Source organism: Miniopterus schreibersii (assembly GCF_964146895.1).
Source record: "Miniopterus schreibersii genome assembly, chromosome: 9".
In the NCBI taxonomy this organism is placed as follows: domain Eukaryota; kingdom Metazoa; phylum Chordata; class Mammalia; order Chiroptera; family Miniopteridae; genus Miniopterus; species Miniopterus schreibersii.
In genome coordinates this window covers 38,533,202-38,554,149 of record NC_138118.1, presented here as the reverse complement: position 1 = coordinate 38,554,149, position 20,948 = coordinate 38,533,202, and the positions used below count along the sequence as shown (strand labels likewise).

At 34.5% G+C, this 20,948-nt stretch overlaps 1 protein-coding gene across 2 annotated transcripts in view; it reads left to right on the top strand.

The window, feature by feature from the left end:
• The window catches only part of CDK13 (cyclin dependent kinase 13), a 124,944-nt gene extending 107,914 nt beyond the window's left edge, over positions 1 to 17,030 (top strand). Inside the window, exons 10-14 of one of the 2 annotated variants that reach the window (XM_081147513.1) lie at positions 631 to 747; positions 1,303 to 1,434; positions 8,325 to 8,530; positions 14,468 to 14,743; positions 15,603 to 17,030. In XM_081147513.1, the coding sequence (XP_081003639.1) occupies positions 631 to 747; positions 1,303 to 1,434; positions 8,325 to 8,530; positions 14,468 to 14,743; positions 15,603 to 16,453 (1,582 nt within the window). In that variant the 3' untranslated portion in view covers positions 16,454 to 17,030. Of the gene's footprint in view, positions 1 to 630; positions 748 to 1,302; positions 1,435 to 8,324; positions 8,531 to 14,287; positions 14,744 to 15,602 lie in introns of both variants that reach the window. The other variant, XM_081147512.1, reaches the window with a different exon arrangement.
• The last annotated feature ends 3,918 nt before the right edge of the window (positions 17,031 to 20,948 follow it).

Sequence of the window (20,948 nt, the reverse complement as noted above, 5' to 3'; positions counted from 1 at the left end):
TAAAAACAAAAAAAAATTAATAAAAACATATCTTCCGGTGAGAATTATTTTTAAAAAAACAGCCCTCTTAAGAATTTTCAAGATATAGATAAGCAAAAAGTAAAGCAGTTAAAATTTCTTAATGCCCTGAAATCTGTGGCATAATTTTAAAGAACTTACATGTTTCAGGAATGTTACTTTTAGGGTACTCCAGTTGACAGACTTCAAGTCTTTATTTACTATATCTGTTTCTGCTCTTATTGCAAACTTCATTATATTCATGAGAAGAGGTAATGACAGGTATCTGTAAAAACAGAGAAAGACATATACTAAACTCTATTTTCTTAATTTATTGGCATACATTTTTTTATTTTGGTTCAAAATATGATCAGCATATTTTGAGTGTTACCTTTGTTTTAAGATTTGATTTTGTAAATAAGGTTTTCTTTGAAGGAACTGGAATGTGTGGAGTGTTAGAAGTATCCACTGAAAATAAATTGATTTCTTAAAACAAGTAATTAGGTTGGGGTCACTAAAATATTTAGTGAAAATTCTTATATCAGGACTTAAATGAGTTGATGCTTTTTATAGCAGTTGTATGTATTATTTTGTCTGTGTAGTTTATAGTGATGTACTTCTTTTTGTGTTTAGCCGTATATGTGGGAGTCCATGTCCTGCAGTGTGGCCCGATGTAATCAAACTACCATATTTCAACACCATGAAACCAAAGAAGCAATATCGTCGAAAGTTAAGAGAAGAATTTGTTTTGTAAGAAAGGGATGCTTAAACATCCATATTGCATTGAACTTTTTTTTTTCTTTTAGTTATTTATTGTGAATTCTAAACGTCACTCTATGGACTCAAAATAGACCCATCACAATTTTTTATGTCATTTTATTTTGAATTTCCCCTTGCTACATGCAAATTGCCATTTCACCATCATTATGGAATCTGGTTTGTGTTTTTGTGTTAGATTTGGTGCTTACATGAAAGAACTTTTAATATTATTTTAAATTTTATTGATACATCTTTCAGGTTAACTTGAGCTCAGATTTTTATTTTGTTGTAGGGAACTGTTCAATTCTTAATTTATAATAGCCAGTTGCCCATAGAGTAATAAAATATACTATTGTTTGCCAAATTTAAAATTATTTAAGATAATAGTTACAAAAATATGTGAAAGTATTTTTCAAAGGAAAATTGATATTTACTGGAATAAAGTATTATAAGTTTTATAAAATGCTAATATTTGAAATAAGGCTCTAAAGAAACATTAAACTTGTGTCAAATAACATGTATGATTTTGTAATCCTCTCATGTTAGTATTCCTGCAGCTGCACTAGACTTATTTGATTACATGCTCGCCTTGGATCCTAGTAAGCGCTGCACTGCAGAACAAGCTCTTCAATGTGAATTCCTACGGGATGTGGAACCCTCAAAAATGCCCCCACCTGAGTAAGTGACTTTTTTATTATTATTAGATCCCATATATAAAGAATCTGGATAATTTTAATCACATTTATATGTAACGATCAGATGCTTTTCCATGATTAGTTAAGTTAAAAGAAATAGAATAACAGTAAAACACATAATTTGCACATCTAGAATGCTTAATGTTCTGGTAACCATAGGACTAGCAAAGCAGCCTTCCTCTAGCTAATTTTATTAATATATTTAAACTCTAAGAAGATATTACGGCTGAAGCTTATTACTGTAGTACCCATACTACTGCTGCTTATACTATTAGTTGCTATTGCTAAAATTTTGAGTACTAATGCTGAACATTTTTCATGTATTACATTCATCTTTATATCCTCTCAGGTGAGTAGTATTATCATCACCATTTTACAGAGGAGGAAGCAGGCTTAAAGAGGTTAAGAAACTTGCCCAAGAATACAAATACAGTAAAGGGTGGACCCAGCTCTCAAATCCAATAAGAGAAAGAAGTTCTGAAATATTCCTTGGCAAGCGATAAGATTAAAAGTTTTTATCATTGGATAAAAGAATTTTAGTATCAAAAGCCTGTATAGAATGAATTTATTTTCCACTGAGGGGAGGGAGGGGGTGGAATGTGTAGAGTTTGGGAGTTAGAATAGCTGGGTTCTTGAAACTTGACTCTCTTGTGGTTCTTGTAATTTCTCTAAGATTGATTTGAGGAAAGGGGACGGGACAGAGCAGTTAATTTGGTTGTTCTTGGTAAAATCTAGAAACTTTGTAGGGATTTTCTTAATTTTAAAAATGCTGATGAGCATCATAAAGCAAGTCTATGCCTATAATAATAAGATGTTTCCATGTAATATAGTTAGCATATTGTAAATAAACAGACATGGGCTTTGGAGTTCAAATCCTGACGCTTCCACTTATCACTTAGATTGGGCTTACTATATTTCTATGAGACCATTGTATTCAGCGTCATTAAGTTTTTGCTGTATTCGAATAGCCTTTGTGGAGATGATTTGAAAGGCATAAAGGATGTATTGTCTGACGTGTTGAGGGACCTAAATTATTCACTGTTGAATTAATTGTTTTATGGGGTTTTGTTTGTTTGTTTTGCTTATCAGTAGATATTAGCAGTCTTGAAACTTTGGCTCTAGTATCCCTTCAAAGAATTTTTTCAACTTTGATTTAAAAAATTTTCTCACCCGGCCGGGCGTGGCTCAGCGGTTAAGCATCGACCTAGGATCCAGGCGATCAGGGTTCGATTCCCGGTCAGGGCACATGCCTGGGTTGTGGGCTGCAGCCGATCAATGACTCTCTCATCATTGATGTTTCTATCTCTCTCTCTCCCTCTCCTTTCCTCTCTCTGAAATCAATAAAGATATATTTAAAAAAAAAAAAAAAATTCTCATTTACATTAAAATAGAAAAAATAATACAATGAATTCAACAGTTAGTAATATTTGGACACATTTGTTTTAGCACTCTGTATAAACTTTTGTCTGAACTGTTTGAATATTACATTGTGGAAGTGACACTTCATTTATAGGAGTTAATTCTGTATAATTACAGTACCATTATAAAGCATAAGAAATTTAACATTGTAGTATCTAATAGTCCATAGTCAAATTTCTCTGCAATAATTTCCTTTATAGCCTTTTTTCCCCCCGGGGTGGAGTCAAAGAGGAACTCATTCAGAGCTTGCATATTTCATTTACTGTCTTGTCTTTTCAGCCTTTAATCACTCTTTGGGGAAGATTTTTATGACATTGACATTTTTGAAGAGTCTAAGCTAGCTGTTTCATAAAACATTCTAAAATCTGGCTTTAATTGCTTTCTCATGATAAGAATTAGAGCAGATATATCTACATATGTATTTTCGCAAGAATACTTACTACCTAGGTAGTAATGTGTGCTTCCTGCTGTATCATATCAAGAGGAATATAATGTCATTTTTCTTCCATTATTGGTAATACTAAGTTGATCTCTTGGTTTAAGTAGTACACATGAAAGAATTCTGGTAAAACTTTTTCGAAGTACCTTTTTAATTGACATCTAAACTTTTTTTTAAAATATTTTTTTTATTGATTTCAGAGAGAGGAAGGGAAAGGGAGAAAGAGATAGAAACATCAATGATGAGAGAGAGTCATTGATTGGCTGCCTCCTGCATGCCCCCTGCTAGGGATCGAGCCGGAAACCCAGGCATGAGCCTTGACTGGGAATCGAATCTTGATCTCCTGGATCATAGATTGATGCCAAACTACTGAGCTCTGGAGGGCCGGGTGACACCTAAACTTTTTATTTTTATTTAAATTTTATTTTATTATTATTTTTTTAAATATATCTTTATTGATTTCAAAGAGAGGAAAGGAGAGGGAGAAAGAGAGATAGAAACCATCAGTGATGAGAGAGTCATTGATTGAGCCCACAACCCGGGCATGTGCCCTGACCGGGAATCAAACCCCAATCGCCTGGATCCCAGGTCGATGCTCAACCGCTGAGCCATGCCCAGCCGGGCAACACCTAAACTTTTTAAATCAAGGGTTTAAATAGATGCAAAAGATGTAATTTTCAGTGTATCATAAATGTTGACACTTAAATGGGACAGTTATATCACTCTTAAAAATATATTGAGTGGAACCAAAATATCTTAGCATTTTTATATTCACCAACATTCACTTAGAAAATGTATGAAGAAACTAACAATTTGATATTATTCCTTTTTTTTTTTTTTTTTTAAGGTATTTTTATTGATTTCAGGGAGAGGGAGAGAGAGATAGAAACATCAGTGATGAGAGAGAGTCATTGATTGCCTGCTTTCTGCAGGCCCCTTGCTAGGGATTGAGCCCACCACCCGGGCATGTGCCCTAACCACCTGACCAGGAATTGAACAGCGATCTCCTGGATCATAGGTTGATGCTCAACTGCTGAGCCATGTGGGTTGGACAACATTGTTCTTTTTTCCTTTTGAACTTATATTGCTTCTGCGGGTTCTTAATGCAATATGTATTTTTGCTCAAAAGTGTTATACTGATTACCTTATTATATATCTTTAAAACAAATATATGTATACGTATAAATGGAAATTTGATTTTTAAAATCTGACTGCAACACTCTTTTTATTCTTGATTAATTTGTCACCGCAAATATTAATAGTACATATTTTAGTTAAGAAAAGAAATAAAAAATATTAAATTTTGTTGGAAATGCAACCTATTGAAATAAATAGGGGTGATTCCCCCCCCATGTAATTTGCATATCTATAAATTAATAGTACTTATTCTAGAATGTGACAAAGTTCCACATTAATTTTAATATTATTTTAATAAATACCCTTGTAAACATGCATTTGAGAATAGGTGGAGTTTTTGTCATAGTTATATCACTGAGTTTTAAACTCTCTCCTCATTATGTCCCCAAAATCACATAGTAGTCTGTCATAAAAAATTATTTTAATGAGCCTGGCTGGCATGGCTCAGTGTTTGAGTGTCAGCCTGTGAACCAAGAGGTCAAGTTCCATTCTCCATCAGGGCACATGCCTGGTTTGAAGGCTTGATCCCCAGTGGGGGAGTGGGGGGCGTGCGGGGGTGGCCGATCAGTGACACTCTCTCATCACTGATGTTTCTCTCTATTACTCTCCTTTCATCCCTCTAAAAGCAATAAAAACAGTAAAAAAAAATATTTTAATGTCCTTTCAGATGTAAACTTAAAATTTTTTACCCCTTTAACTTTTTTGACAGTAAAGACTTGGAAACCACTTGACTTGCCAAAGGATATGTTATTCAGTCATTAATCATTGAATTTTTCAAATTTTGGGAAAGCAAACCAAAGAAGCTTTATGAATACTTATTAAATGACTTCTTATATGTGTTACTTTTTCTTTTCTTAGTATTTGTTCAATCCAGTATGCTTAGAAAAGATTAGGAAGTCAGCATGTCATTTCAGTGCTACTTTGTCAATCAGTTTCTTAAATTGTGTTTATTGCATTTTTAAAATATATGTTTTTGTCAAAATCTTGGAACTGTAGATGTATCCCATTCAATTTATGAAAACTGACTGCACTGTTCATATTGTCAGCTATAACACCTAAATTCAGTTTTCATCAGAACATACCTCACTGCATTTTTTTTCATTAAAAATAAACATTAATACACATTTTGGTGAAAATTCTGTAAACCAGTAATAAATTATGGGATACATCAAATTTTGTTAGAGACATCACTAAAGCAGTCAGGGTCAAAATCATAATGATGTCAATTTAATATTTAAATAAATTTATATAAACAATATTACCTCTCATTTTGTAATATATAATAAAGTTATAAATTGTCTATGAGCTAAGGACTATGAAGAAAGGCATGGTATTCCTTTAGGAAATATGTTTATGTACTAAACTCTTCTGATTAATTTTTTAGGAATAATCAAATGAGAGTGGCATAAAACAAACAAAACACAAAATAACTATATTAATTGTTTTAGAAGTCCAGTCAAACTTTTCTGAGGTATTTATTGAAAAGAGAAAAAGTATATATTGCTTAAAAATGAATTAGAATGGCAGCTAGCCTATAACTTTTTTTCTTAATAGCAAGTATAAAGCATTAAACAATTCATAAGGTAAAACATCCAACTGTATTAGAATAAGTATTTGATAAAAATAACTTTAAGCTACCTTATTGAATGATGATAAATGGAACAAACATGAATATAGTGCCTAACCATATCTGAGCACTTACATATATTAACATGTATTACCTCTACCCCATAATGTATTCTCTCATCTTTAAAGACAGGGAAACTGAGCTACAGTGGTTATTATTTGCATAATGAGACAGTAAATAAGTGGCTGAGCCAGTATTTGAACCTTCAGAAAAGTACATAAAAATGTGTTTATCCTAGGAAACATTCCTAGTACATCTGTATAAGTTAGCATCACTAACATACTCTGTTACCTATTTGTTGAGTGATGTTTATCTTTTCCTAGAGATGAGTGTTGAATCATCCATAAAGAATCTCTTACCTTTAAATTATGGGAGGGAACAATGCCCTTTTTAGTATATTTCTTTGCTTTACTCTCATGGGACTCTTGTAAGAGTTGTGTGTTCCCTGAACATTTTGGGTGGTGGAAGTAAAATCACTGCCGTTACTGCAGTACTGCAGTAATCTGAATTCAGAATACCTCGACAGTGACTAAGGCTACACATCTTATAATACGCGCGCACGCATACGCTCATAGAGAGAGAAGCGGTGGTGGGGAGAAAAAGGAGAGGAAAGGCTTTGGAGGGATTATGATGCCTATAGCTTCCCAATATCAATATTTCAAATTGTCCCTTTGTTTGTTACTCCAGGAGGTTTTTACACGCTGAGGCAATGCACCATAGTAAGATGGCTGAGAGGTATGCCTTTGTTTTGTTTTTGGACCTCAGGTGCATAGACTTGGTTTAATCATATCCTTATATCACTCATCATTGGTCCATGCATGGCTCTCTTTTTTTTCCTTTAGTTACTTAATCTAATTAGTTATTTTAAATGATGTCAATAAGCAGCTATGAGCCTATGAAATGAAAGCTAGAATCTTCAAAATAATCTATTTTAATCATCTCATACCCTTCCCCCCCACACACCTTACCGCACAACCTATATCCCCTTGCCTTCCTCTACCTGAGGTACCCATCATCCCTGTTTTCCTTTGTATATACTTTTGTTGCCATCTGTATGTACTCATAACAATTTATATTTTTAAATTTTAGTTGTTTTGAATTTTATAAAAGGATGTCATGCTTGTTTGTAATCTTTTGGGAATGACCTTTTTTTACTTAATATTATATTACATTACTAAGATTCAACCATATTGTTGCATATGCCTTTCTTTTATAACATGAGATAAGGGTAATTGTAAAAGAGGAGGTATGAAAGAATTTGCTGAATGTGCAGGCCTTTCTCAAAGATGGGTTTTAGGAAAAGAACATGTGGATAGAGAAATTCTTTTAAAACAATTCCAGGTGTTCCCCTTTAAAAAGTCTTATATCCTTAGAGGAAACCATATACAGGGTCAAGACTGCAGACATATATCACCAGGTCTGGGCTTCTTAAGGAAATTTGTAGTTATTCTGGGCAAGTTTATTAACCTTTCCAAGCCTTAATTTTCTCATCTTTAGATAGATACAATAATAACTTCCCATTGGATTATTAGGGTAAAAAGAAAACATTTATAAATCAAATATTTGTTTTTTTCTTTAAGCAAAAGTTATTCTGCACTGTTCTCAGGTTTATGAAATTACATTTAGGTAGAGTTGTTTCATAATTGAGAGTAATTTTGATGATAGTTGCTAGTTATTCAGAACTTGTTGATAAGTAATGAGCCTATTTTTGAAATGTCTCTAGCATCAGTTTAATTCTAGAGCATTTGTTTACAGAAGCAAATATGAGGGTATTTAAAAATTAAAAGTTTTTACTAGAAAATTTTCACAAGTATTATATCCTAGCTTTAGTACTTTTTAATCATCTCTCTATAGTCTAGTTTCTGCAAATGGCATATTTTTTGCTGGTTTTTTTTTTTTCATATCTTATTCAGTGTATAATGTACTGTGATAAGAATTGGCTTTTAAAAGATTTCACCAAGGATAATTGTAACCTACTTTTATGACCATACATTGTTCATTATAGTTTTAATAAATGATTATTTATTGATTATTCAGAAGCTACAGAACAGTTGTCTATTTGTAAAGGTGAAGTCCTAAAGGAAGTGGGACATCAAGGCAGATTTTTATTGGAACAATTTATAAATCCTATGTGTGAATTTTTTAAGAACGACTTGTAGGGGAGAGGGAGAGGCAGCTTTGATGTTAAGAAATATTAGTATTTTTTTGTTAAGAAATGCCATTGATGAACAACTTTATTCTTTTTTTCCAGCCTTCCTTTATGGCAAGACTGTCATGAGTTATGGAGTAAAAAACGAAGAAGGCAGAAGCAGATGGGCATGACTGATGATGTTTCCACAATTAAAGCTCCCAGAAAGGACTTGTCCCTGGGCCTAGATGACAGCAGAACGAACACACCCCAGGGTGTGCTGCCAACTTCACAGCTGAAATCTCAGGGCAACTCAAATGTAGCACCTGGTCAGTAATGCTTCCAGTTGTTTTATGGCTACTGTTGATTATATTGTTCCAGTGCTAAAGCATTTGAGGTTAAAAGTTGAACATTAAGGCTTAATCACCGAACTTGACATTTCCTGTTATTTGCTTGTGCCAGTACAGATGTATTGCTGGTACTGGCGCCACAATATTAAGTAATCTCAAGGTAAGATTAACTTATGAAGAAGGCCTCAAATTACATATGACTAGCCATTAGTCAGTTTTCTCTACTTCCCTTTTCCTCCTAGTGCAGGAGTCAGTAGGTCTTCTACTAACACTGTTGTCACTGAGGCTCAGCATTTAATGTCTGTGAATACTTAAAGAAGACGAAAGATATAAGAAAACAGCTAAAAATTATAATAGTAGCTCTTTTGTCTCTTTTGTACTGTTTATAATATCCCCAGCAGTTACTCTTAATATATTTCCCATCATATTATAGAATCTCAAAGATTAGAATCTGATTTTGTGCCAAAAATGACTTGAAGGCTGACAAAGAAGGATATTTTGGGAAAACTTAAATTTCTTCCTCTGACTCAATCTGTTTGTAAGAGTAAGCTTCTTCATGAGAAATCCATCTCTTCAGTGTTAACTTTTTAAAAAATGGAATCCATTCCCTCATTTGGCCACAAGAAACCAGAAAGCATTAAGATTTAGTTTTGTGTGTGTGTGTGTGTGTGTGTGTGTGTGTGTGTGTGTGTGTGAAGACAGAGACTGATGTGAAATAAATACAGGCATACTTTGTTTTATTGTGCTACACTTTATTGCACTTCATAGATATTGCAGTTTTCACAAATTGAAAGTTTATGGTAACCCTGCATTGAGCAAGTGTATTGGTACCAGTTTTCCAACAGCATTTACTCACTAGTCACATTTTGGTAATTCTCACAGTATTTCAAACTTTTTAATTATTATATTTATTATGGTGATCAGTGATCTTTAAAAAAAAAAAAAAAGATAGATTTTCTTGATTTTAGAGGGAGAGGAAGAGCGAGAGAGAGGGAAAAATCCATGTGACAGAGGAACATTGATTGGTTGCTTCCTGTATGCACCCCAACCGGGGTCAAATAGCAACTCTGGTATGTGCCCTGACCAGGAATTGGTGACCTTTCGGTGCATGAGGCAATGCTTAACCAACTGAGCCACACCAGCCAGGGTGGTGATCAGTGATCTTTGATGTTACTATCATAATTGTTTTGGGGCACCACAACAGTGCCCATATAAGACAGCGTACTTAATTGATAAATGTTGCACGTGTTACAAATGCTCCATTGACCGTTTGACCATCTCTCCCTCTCTCCTTGGGCCTCCCTATTGCCTGAGATACAACAATAAATTGAAATTAGGCCAATCAGTAACCTCATAAGGGCCTATAATTGTTCAAGTAAAAGGAAGAATCACCCATCTCATTTTAAAACAAAAGCTAGAAATGATTAAGTTTAGTAAGGAAGGCACGTTGAAAGTGGTGATAACTGAAAGCTAGGCCTCTTGGCCAGCTTAGTCAAGTTGTGAATGCAAAGGAAAAGTTCTTCAAGGAAATTAAAAGTACTATCTAGTAAACACACGAATGATAAGAAAGCAAAACAGCCTAATTCAAAGCAAAGCCCTAACTCTCCTCAATTCTGTGATGGCTGAGAGAAGTAAGGAAATTGCAGAAGAAATATTTGGAGCTAGCAGAGATTGCTTCATGAGGTTTAAGGAAAGACGCTGTCTTTATAACATAAAAGTGCAAGGTGAAGCAGCAAGTACCGATGTAGAAGCTGCAGCAAGTTATCCAGAAGATCTAGCTAAGAAACAACAGATTTTCAATATAAATGAAACAGCCTTATATTGAAAGAAGATGCCATCTAGGACTTTGATAGCTAGACAGGAGACATCAAGGCCTGGCTTCAGAGGACAGGCTAACTCTTGTTAAGGGCTAATGCAAGTTGACTTGTAAGTTGAAGCCAATGCTCATTTACCATTCTGAAAATCCTACTGTCCTTAAGAATTATGCTAAATCTGTTGTGCCTATGCTTTATAAATGGGACAACAAAACGAATCACTGGATATTGTAAGCCTACTGTTGAGACCTAATGCTCAGCAAAAAAACATTCATTTCAGAATATTACTGCTTAATGACAATGCACATGGTCACCCAAGATCTCTGATGGAGATGTACAAGGAGATAATGTTGTTTTCATTCCTGTTAACACAACATCCATTCTACAGCTTATGGATCAAGGAATAATTTCACCTTTAAAGTCTTACTATTTAAGAAATACATTTTGTAATAGTATAGCTGCCATAGATAGTGATTCCTCTGATGGATTTGGGCAAAATAAATTGAAAACCTTCTGGAAAAGATTCACCATTCTGTATACCATTAAGAACATTCATGATTGCATGGGAAGATTTCTAAATATCAATATTAACAGGCGTTTGGAAGAAGATGATTCCAAATCCAGTGGATTACTATGAGGGTCAAGACTTCAGAGGAGGAAGTAAGATGTGGTGGAAAAAGAGCAAGAGAACTAGAAGCAGAAGTGGAACCTGAAGATGTTACTGAATTGCTGCAATCTCATGATAAAACTTAAACAATGAGAATTGTTTCTTATGGAAGAGGAAAGTAGTTTCTTGAGGTAGGATCTACTCCTGGTGAAGATGCTATGATGATTGCTGAAATGATAAAGGATTCAGAATATTACATAAACTTAGATGATAAAACAACTTCAGGATTTGAGAGGTTTGACTACAATTTTGAAAGAAGTTTTGCTGTGGTAAAGTGCTATCAAGTAGCGTTGCATGCTACAGAGAAACTCAAAGGAAGAGTCAGTTGATGCAGCAAACTTCACTGTTTTATTTTAAGAAATTGCCACAGCCACCCCAGCCTTCAGCAGCCACTACACATGGTCAGTCAGCAGCCATCAACATTGAGGCAAGGCCCTCCACCAGCAAAAAGGTCACTGGCTTTTATTATCAATACAGTATTTTTTACTAAAGTATGTCTATTACATTTTTAAACATAATCCTATTGCATACTTAATAGGCTACAGTGTAGTGTAAGCATAACTGGGAAACCAAAAAATTTGTGTTGACTTGCTTTAGTGCAATATTTGCTTTATTTGTGTGGAGCCAAACCCACAGTATTTCCAAGGTATGCCTGTATATGTGTGTATGTGTGTAGAGGTGGTAGTTTATTAAACATGAAAAAGCAGCCTAGTATGTATTAAGAGATGAGTAAATATTGGTGATGAGTTAATTGATGATCGCAGATCTGTGAATCAAATTGAGCTTTGGGTGGTGAATGTAAATATAGACTAGATTAGATGAGAAAGCTTGAGGAAGATTATCATTTATGCTTCCCCATATAATCTGCAAGCTCATACTTGATCTTGGTCAAACTACATTAAAGTGTTGATACATATTACTTTAAAAACCAGCAGCAATTGTTATTTGTTGTAGAGAAGAGTTCTTCAGAATTTCTTGAAAAAGTGAATTCCCCTTATATATGAAAATATTTGATATACATAGCTTTGGAAAACACATCTGTTGTACACACTATGAAGACTATCTGCGTCAAGTTCAATATTTCTTTTCATGTAAAAATGTGTAAAATATGGAGAAAGGCAAAAGAGAAATAATAGGAAGTTCTCTTAATTTGTATTTAAGTTAGATGTTTTATTTAAAAATATATATATTTTTAATATGTTTTTATTGATTTCGGAGAGAGGAAGGGAGAGGGAGGGAGAGAGGAAGGGAGAGGGAGAGAGAGAGAAAACATCAATGGTGAGCGAGTCATTGATCAGCTACCCCCTGCACACCCCTTACTGGGGATGGAGCCAGCAACCTGGGCATGTTCCCGGACCAGGAATTGTACCGCAATCTCCTGGATCATAGGTTGATGTTCAACCACTGAGCCATGTCAGCTGGGTAAAGTTACATGTTTTATATATCATCTGCTACTGAAACAGGATCTGAGATATCAGTAATAAGAAATTTGGATGGTGGTCAATTGTCCCAGGTTAAAGTTATCATATTCCTTAACAAGACTATCAGGTCTTTATTTCTACTCCTGTTCATGGAACTGTACTTATTCTACTTTCAAACCTAGTGGGATAGAGGTTAGTTATTTCACTCTATTTTAGCTGGTTAAAAATGAATTGCCCTTTCTCGGCTCATTTTCTTGTTTCTTATCTACATAATTAGCAGCCCTATTAATGGTGGAGAGTTTTATTTTTTGTTTTCCTTTTTTTAAAACTATTAAGTGAGAATTCTGTCTTTTTGAAATAGGAATGTATCCTCTTTGCTTAATTTTCTTCATTAATCAGTGTCTTGAAATAAGGAAATGCCACATCTGAAGAGGAGACACCATAGTTAAAAGAGTACTTCTCTGAGCTCACACAGGGACTGCCTCTGTTAGAGAAATGAAAGGGGAAAATGAGGAGAAACTCGCGCTTGGGGTGTAGTAATCAACTTTTGTTCTTTATTAGTGCTGCAGGTCATAAGAATAACTTGGAAAGGTTTGATTTGAATTAATCTAAAAATGATATTAAATAATAAAAATCTCAAAATCTATAAAGGGAGACTATAAAAAGACAGCATTAATCATCAGTTTTCATCTTTTCGAGTTTTTCTTCTATTATTTGGTTATGGAAATTACTTATCTGTAATATCACTTAACGTATGTTGCATTATATGCGCTTGAGCTGTGTTGTTATATGGGGGGGCAAAAGTAGGTTTACAGTTGTGAGTATGCAATATCGTTTATTCTTGTATTATTTATTTATTATTGAAGTATTTATTATTATTAACCTACTTTTGCCCACCCCTGTACATGATTCAGTTTAGCTTGCACAAAAACCTGTATAAACCATCACAAGTCTAAACTGAAAATTGGAAAAAGACAAACAACTGAATCTGTTTTGCTGGTGATGAGTTAATATCTTTACCCAAAATGACTTAAAATTAAAAAAAGTAACTTGAATAAAGTACACATTATGAAAGAGTTTACCACATCCTAGTTTGAAATAGCTACAGATATAAGATGGAAGGAGACTTAACTTGGGATGATTACAGATGAAATATTGTAGAATTGTATACCTGAAACCTATGTAATCAATGTCACCCCAATAAATTCAATTAAGAAAATAAAATATAAACTTAAAAAAATATATAAGGTTAGGTTCTTAGATAATAAGCATTATTTCAGATAAGCAATACAATTAGTTAAGAGTAAAGATTCTGGAATCAGAATACTGGGTTCAAATCTCAACTCTGCCATTTACAGAATTTATGACCTTAGACAAGTAAGTCTCTCTGGATGTCAGTTTCTTCTTCATTAAAAAAATGGGGCTAATAATAGAGCATGTCTTATATTATGAGTAATAAAGGATATAAAATGCTTAGAAAGTACCTGACACTGTATCATCATCATCATCCAGTTCCCATTCACAGGTGACATTTCCTGGTTATATTTATAGTATGAGGTTCTAGTGGTAGTCTTGATTTTACTTTTGAGGTATTTACCCCTAAAGATAATTTATTCAAAATGGACCACAGTTTGTTCCCTTTTTTTGGTTTTAATTTATATGCAGTTACATCTTAAATGTACATGAAATTAAATTAGACTGAGATTCCCTTTTTGTAGTGTTTCTTAAGCACTGTCCTACAAATGGACATTTTCATATGGTCATACAGAGCCATTTTGTGGGTGGGGCAGCTGTGAATTATGGCAATTCTAATTAATGCAAATTTTGTCTTTAGTAAAAACAGGCCCTGGACAGCAGTTAAACCACAGTGAATTGGCCATTCTGCTAAACCTACTACAGTCTAAAACAAGTGTTAATATGGCTGATTTTGTCCAAGTGTTGAACATTAAGGTAAACTCTGAGACTCAACAGCAGCTAAATAAAATAAACCTTCCTACTGGAATTTTGGCAACAGGTGAAAAACAGACAGATCCATCAACACCACAGCAGGAGTCTTCAAAACCATTGGGAGGAATTCAGCCTTCTTCTCAGAGCGTCCAGCCTAAAGTGGAGACTGATGCTGCCCAGGCGGCTGTGCAGAGTGCATTTGCAGTTCTGTTGACTCAGTTAATAAAGGCTCAGCAGTCAAAGCAGAAAGATGTACTACTAGAAGAAAGGGAAAATGGATCAGGACATGAAGCAGCATCGTTACAACTCAGGCCACCTCCAGAACCTGGCACTCCAGTATCGGGTGAGTTTGCAGATAATAGACCACTAATGTGGCTGTGTTCACACTGTTTTCTTGCTGTTGATGGTTATCTCTAATGTGTATTGTTTAGTGGCATTGCTAGGAGATGTCTGAAAATTCTCAAGTCTTGTTAGTTTTTTAGTCTGTTTACTTCTAGAAATTCATTCTTTTTTTAATCCTTACCTGAGGATATTTTTCCCATTGCTTTTCAGAGAGAGAGGGAAGGGAAGAGAGAGAAACATCGATGTGAGAGAGACACATCGATTTGTTGCCTCCCGCACACACCCTGACTGGGGCCAGGGATTGAGCCTGCAGCTGAGGTGTATATCCTTGGCCAGAATCAAACTGGGGGACCCTTCAGCCTGCAGGCTGATGCTCTAACCACTTAGCCAAACTGGCTAGTGCTAGAAACTGATTCTTTAGCAAGTTATCCATGTGTGATATAACTTAACCTATCCCAGATGTCATAGATTCTTCTCATGTAAACCTGTGGTTAAGAAATAATCTTTTACTCCAACTACAACAGGGTGATTGACCAAGGCAGAAACTTAGCATATACAATAGCTTTTGTTCTTCAAGCAATAAACAGGTATATATGCGATACCTTTGAAAAGTCAAATATAATACAATTTTTTGGTCACCATAGACTTAAATGGTAGTTGGCAAAATTAGGACTTAAATACCTTTTCCTTTTTCTTTAATTTTTCTTTTTTTATTTTCTCTTTTGGAGAGGGGGCTTAGGGGGCAGGCAGAGATGGAACTTCTAATGCTCTTTAGGACCATCCATAGGAAACATTAACTATTTTGAACATTTACTTTACCCACAGTAAATTTTGACTCTTTTTTACTTTTTTTCACTTAGAGCAAAATGACCTCATCCAGCACCAAGACATGAGGATATTAGAGCTCACACCAGAACCAGACCGGCCTCGTATTCTGCCTCCTGATCAACGACCTCCTGAACCACCTGAACCACCACCAGTCACTGAAGAAGATCTGGATTATCGGACAGAAAACCAGCATGTACCCACCACTAGTTCTTCGTTAACTGACCCTCATGCTGGAGTGAAAGCAGCCCTGTTACAGCTGCTTGCTCAGCATCAGCCCCAGGATGATCCCAAAAGAGAAGGTGGTATTGATTACCAGGCAGGTGACACTTATGTACCCACTTCAGACTACAAGGACAATTTTGGATCCTCTTCTTTCTCTTCTGCTCCTTATGTTAGTAATGATGGTCTAGGAGGTAGCTCTGCTCTACCATTGGAACGACGTAGCTTCATTGGAAACTCAGATATTCAGTCTTTGGAGAACTACAGTACTACTTCATCTCATTCTGGTGGTCCACCTCAGCCTTCTGCCTTTTCTGAGTCATTTCCTGGTTCAGTGGCTGGATATGGAGACATTTACCTCAATACTGGTCCCATGTTGTTTAGTGGAGACAAAGACCATAGATTTGAATATAGCCATGGCCCCATTGCAGTCCTGGCGAACAGCAGTGACCCTTCCACAGGGCCAGAGAGTACTCATCCTTTGCCAGCAAAGATGCACAACTATAACTATGGTGGTACCTTACAGGAAAACCCAGGCGGCCCCAGCCTCATGCATGGACAGACCTGGACTTCTCCTGCCCAAGGACCTGGATATTCACAAGGATACAGGGGACACATTAGCACATCAGCTGGCAGAGGTCGAGGCAGAGGGCTACCATACTGAGTATCAGTTTTTCCTCAGGCACATCATTTTTATCTGGAAAGACTTTTCTAGCTGCAATTTAAGGCAGCAATCCAAGAGACTTGAATAATATTAATTCAACAACAGCTTTATTTTTATGTGGAAAGGGTCTTGCATACGATAGTTTAAAAAGACCAAAAAACAAAACAAAACCTTTGCTTAAATTCATGCTGTTCTAAAAACTAGATCTATTGATTGTACATCTTCACAAGTTAACAGTTTTATTTTGTATTCTCGCAGTTTTAAGTGGATGCTAATATTAGGGACATAAAAGTCCTTTATGACCCTCTTGCAGATCTGAACTATGCACATTTGTGCTTTTTTTTTGTAAGTTTGGACCAACTTTTATGTAACAAACAATGAACCCCTCCCTTCTCCAGTTTTACAACAATCAGAAAGGGCACTGATTTATTTGGTATTTTTTCTTTTTACAAAGCTACCTTTAGTCAAAGGTCACTGTCAGTCTTTGCACCTGCTTTCAGTGTTATTGTGAAAGGTGTACTTTGTGCTCATTTCAGAAAATAAAACACAACCTTTCTCTTGATGCAACAGTTTTATAAAAAAAAAATGGTCAATGTTATTTTTGTTTTATTCTGCAGATTATCATAACCTAGCAAAATGCATTCAAATGAAATAGTGGGTTTTATATGAAAAATATGGGTGGGGTGGGGAGGGGAGGGTAAGTAAGTGCCTTAACAGGTAAGCTTAAGGTCTGAAAAAGTAGTTAACCTTTACACCCATTTGTCTTCTAAAGGGAATCAATACATTGTATTGAAGAGGAAGGGTGCCCTTGAGTGTTTAGGGTCTGCCTTTTCAGTTCCTGTTAGATCCATTCTCTGCCTATCACACTTTCTCCTTTTCTGCCTGTCTTTGGGCTGTTACCTTCCACTACCACCTTCTCTTGAAAAGGGAGTGAGAGTAAAGAAAGGGAATAGAACTGCAATCTGTACTTATGAGATAAGGTCTAAAGAGTTTGTCTTTTTAATGGTTGAAAGTAATAGCTTAATGAGAATTTCAGAGCACGTTTTCTTTCAGGCTGCCATGTTGTTCCCGTTTCCTTTTGCCATGGACAATTGGAGGACAGTAGCATAAACACAAGGCATAATAACATAATTTGCATAATTCTATTAATGTTCATGGGGGGAAGGGTAGCAAACACCATATTTTAAGTTGCACAATTGCCATTTTAAGAAAAGATTAACCCTGTTAACTTGTTAACTAGAAACATTTCCTAGATTGAATTTATTGCAGCAAAGAAAAAGAGAGAAAAACCTCTTACCTTCTCCTCTCACCTTCTTTGAGGTTTATTAGGACTTTTGCCAGACTTAGAGCAACTTGAGTTCATTTCAACATTTTTTTTTTAATTAAAAGCAACAAAGAATGATAGACAAATTCTTATTTAAACTGTGATGTGTCAAATCTAACGTTTTGTGCGCACACACACACAGATAATTATAATAATTTTAGAAAGGAACCAAAGGTGAATAACCAGTGTTTCCATATCACTAAATGGGAAAATAGACTCTGGAAATGAGAGTTGTGTCAATTAATTAGTTTGTTTTAACTGTTCTCTCCTGGTAACTGATTTTTTTTATTGGAATCTTAAATTGGAACAACTGTTACAGAATGGAAATTGCTCCAGTTCTAAAGTCAGTCTTTTAACCCTGTGCCCTCTATCTGACTTGTGAACATTCATTTAAAATAGTATATGGGAAGCATTGTAGCTTGGTGAGAGTAAGAATATTTTAAAGTGGATAATTTACCATTTTACTGCTATAAAATGATGTCAGTTGACCATTTTCTGTTGAGGAGAAATGAAAAGAATATTTTGCTTTTATTTGGATATTAAATACTAACAACTTGTAATGAAACTACATTGCTGGAAGTGAAGAAATATTTTGAAATTTTGCAAAATAGCTACAGTATTGAAGTATCTGAAAACTTAATATGGTGAGTCTTAGAGCATTAGACTTTCCTATAAGTGACAGTATCTAAGTTATTCTTAATAGTCACACCTGTTAATTCTGCTGACCATAGTAGCTAACGTAAAATTAAAGATATTTATGTGACATGAATAGCCTGTGTTTTAAAAATTAAATATTTTATATACAATTGAACTGTGTTTGGATAGTTTTTCTAATTAAACCTTTCAGTTGTGTATTTATGTTGCGAGAGTGGCTGGGAGGATAGGGAAATTGTTACTTGAATATTGCCCTAAGATAGCATTGATATAGAGACATACCAATATTTTATGCACCACTTGGAAATAATGTTGCCAATTAAACCACAACACAATTCTAAATAAGATGAATCAATTTAAAGATACTTCCCAAATTCAGAAATGTAACTGTGTGAAAAAATGTGTTTTTAAAATCAATGAAATATGATAGTAAAAATCTTATAGCATACCATTTATTATTTTAGTGAATTTGGACTAATAAAAAGAGCAGGATTGGGAAATTGCTAATTCCATAAGTTATAATAATTATAGTAATCACTAGGTATTCTGGAGTCAAATATAAGGAACATAAAATATTGCTTAAGTTTTTTGGAGAAAGAAAAACCGGTAAGTGGGATTACAAATAAGATGATGAAAACAGAAAAGATTGACATATCAAAAGAAGAAAATATTTGTCTCCCATGTGAAATTCTTTTGTGTATTTTCTACCACAGCAAGTTTTTCTGCATGCAACTCACTACGGAATGTTTCCCATCTTTAGTTCACTATGTGTTGGAGAGTTGCAGTCATCTATATAAATTTAAAAGACTCATTTTAAGGGGGTTTATTGATTTAAATAGTTTTGGTATGTGAATTAAGATAATGTGTTAGCTGTGATTCAGAGCTCCATTCTGTCAGTAAATATATATTCAGTGCCTACCAAGTGTCAAGTACTGTTCTAATTACTTGGAATACATCAATAAACATGAAAGGCATTAAGTCATACTTCTAGTAGGTTGACAGTGAACAAGGAGATTTAAAAAGTATCTGGAAAAGCTTAGTGGTATTTGCCACTTGAAAATGTGAATGTAAAATTTTAAAGTCATATTTGAATAGAGAAGGTTCTGGAAAGAAAGAGAACAACTGGAAACTCGAAAACAAATTTTGTTGTATCTAGCTACTTTGCAGTAAGCCAATTTGTAGGAAATATCAAGATTTCTTGAGAAAAATGGAAGGTAAAAGTCAAATGCTTCCAAACTAATCTTACTGGTACTTATGAGTTATAGTTTTGCTGTATTTGCAATGAGCTTAGTCCATTTTTTTTTTGATATTTTTCTCCCTAGGTTCTTTATTTACTTATTTTTAAAGTAAATCTGAAATACAAGTTTTAAATAAAGACCTACTGATTCCCTGGGATATTGGTTTTGATATTTTAAAAGTCTGAACAGAATTTAAAATCATCTGGTCCATCTCTTACAATTTACTGCTAAGAAAAATGAGACTTAAAAGAGATGGACTGCCAGTGCTTATTCCTCTAAACCGTAGGTGGGGAATGTCCAGCCCACTGGGCTGTAATCATTTGGTTTGGCCCTGCCAAGGCAACCACAGGTGGGACTTGAAATTCAATAAATGTAGGAGCTTTTCTCATGGCTAATTTTTAAGTTGATAATTTTGTATGGCCCATGAATGATGTTAAAATTATCCAAATGGCCCTTTGCAGAAAAAGGTTCCCCACCTCTGCCTAAGCCATGTCTAAATACTGCAGCAAATACTTAACTTTTCAATAAGAAAATGGTTAAAACTCCAGTGTTTTGGTAAAAAAAAAATTTAAATTAAATTTAGAGTTCTGAACAATAAGTCAGATGAATTTAAAAGGTCAACTTAAAAAATTTCAGGAAAAGTAGGAAAATAAAAAATTAGGAAACATTGAATTAGGGGGGCCTTTAGAGACTTTCACATGTGGATAGCCTTTAAAAAGGAGGTTCCCCCCCTTTTTAAGACAATAGTTTCTTAAATATTCAACAATTAGATAAAACTGAATCATTAAAGTTTATTTTCTATTTGTAGGAGGAAGATTGATATCAGGAAGTCTGCAAACATTGCTTTTATATTTTCTCAAGGCTTTATAATTTTTAAGTTGTTTTATAAGGGCAGCAATGGTTTGTCATGTGCCAGAGGCCTCTCCAGATAATTTCTTAAAACTGTTTCTAGTTTAATTAAAAATAAAAGCTTTAACAAATTAAGGTCCTGTTGAAGATAGGGAAAACAAAATTTTAATCTTAATGGAAAGAACTTGCCCTTTGAACTATATAGACTAAAATTTTGTGGGTCTTATTCCTTTCACTATATCAAATGTCCCATTAAAAAATAATTTTCTGGTTCTAATTGCATTAAAAATGCGACTGCGTAGTGAATCACCCTTTAATTTTTTCACAGTTAAGTTAATTTGTTGTAAAGTTGTACTTTTTTTGCAAGAACTTTCAGTAAAGTCTTGTAACTGTTAAATCTAATGTGTTTAAGCCATTTGTTTTTTAAAAA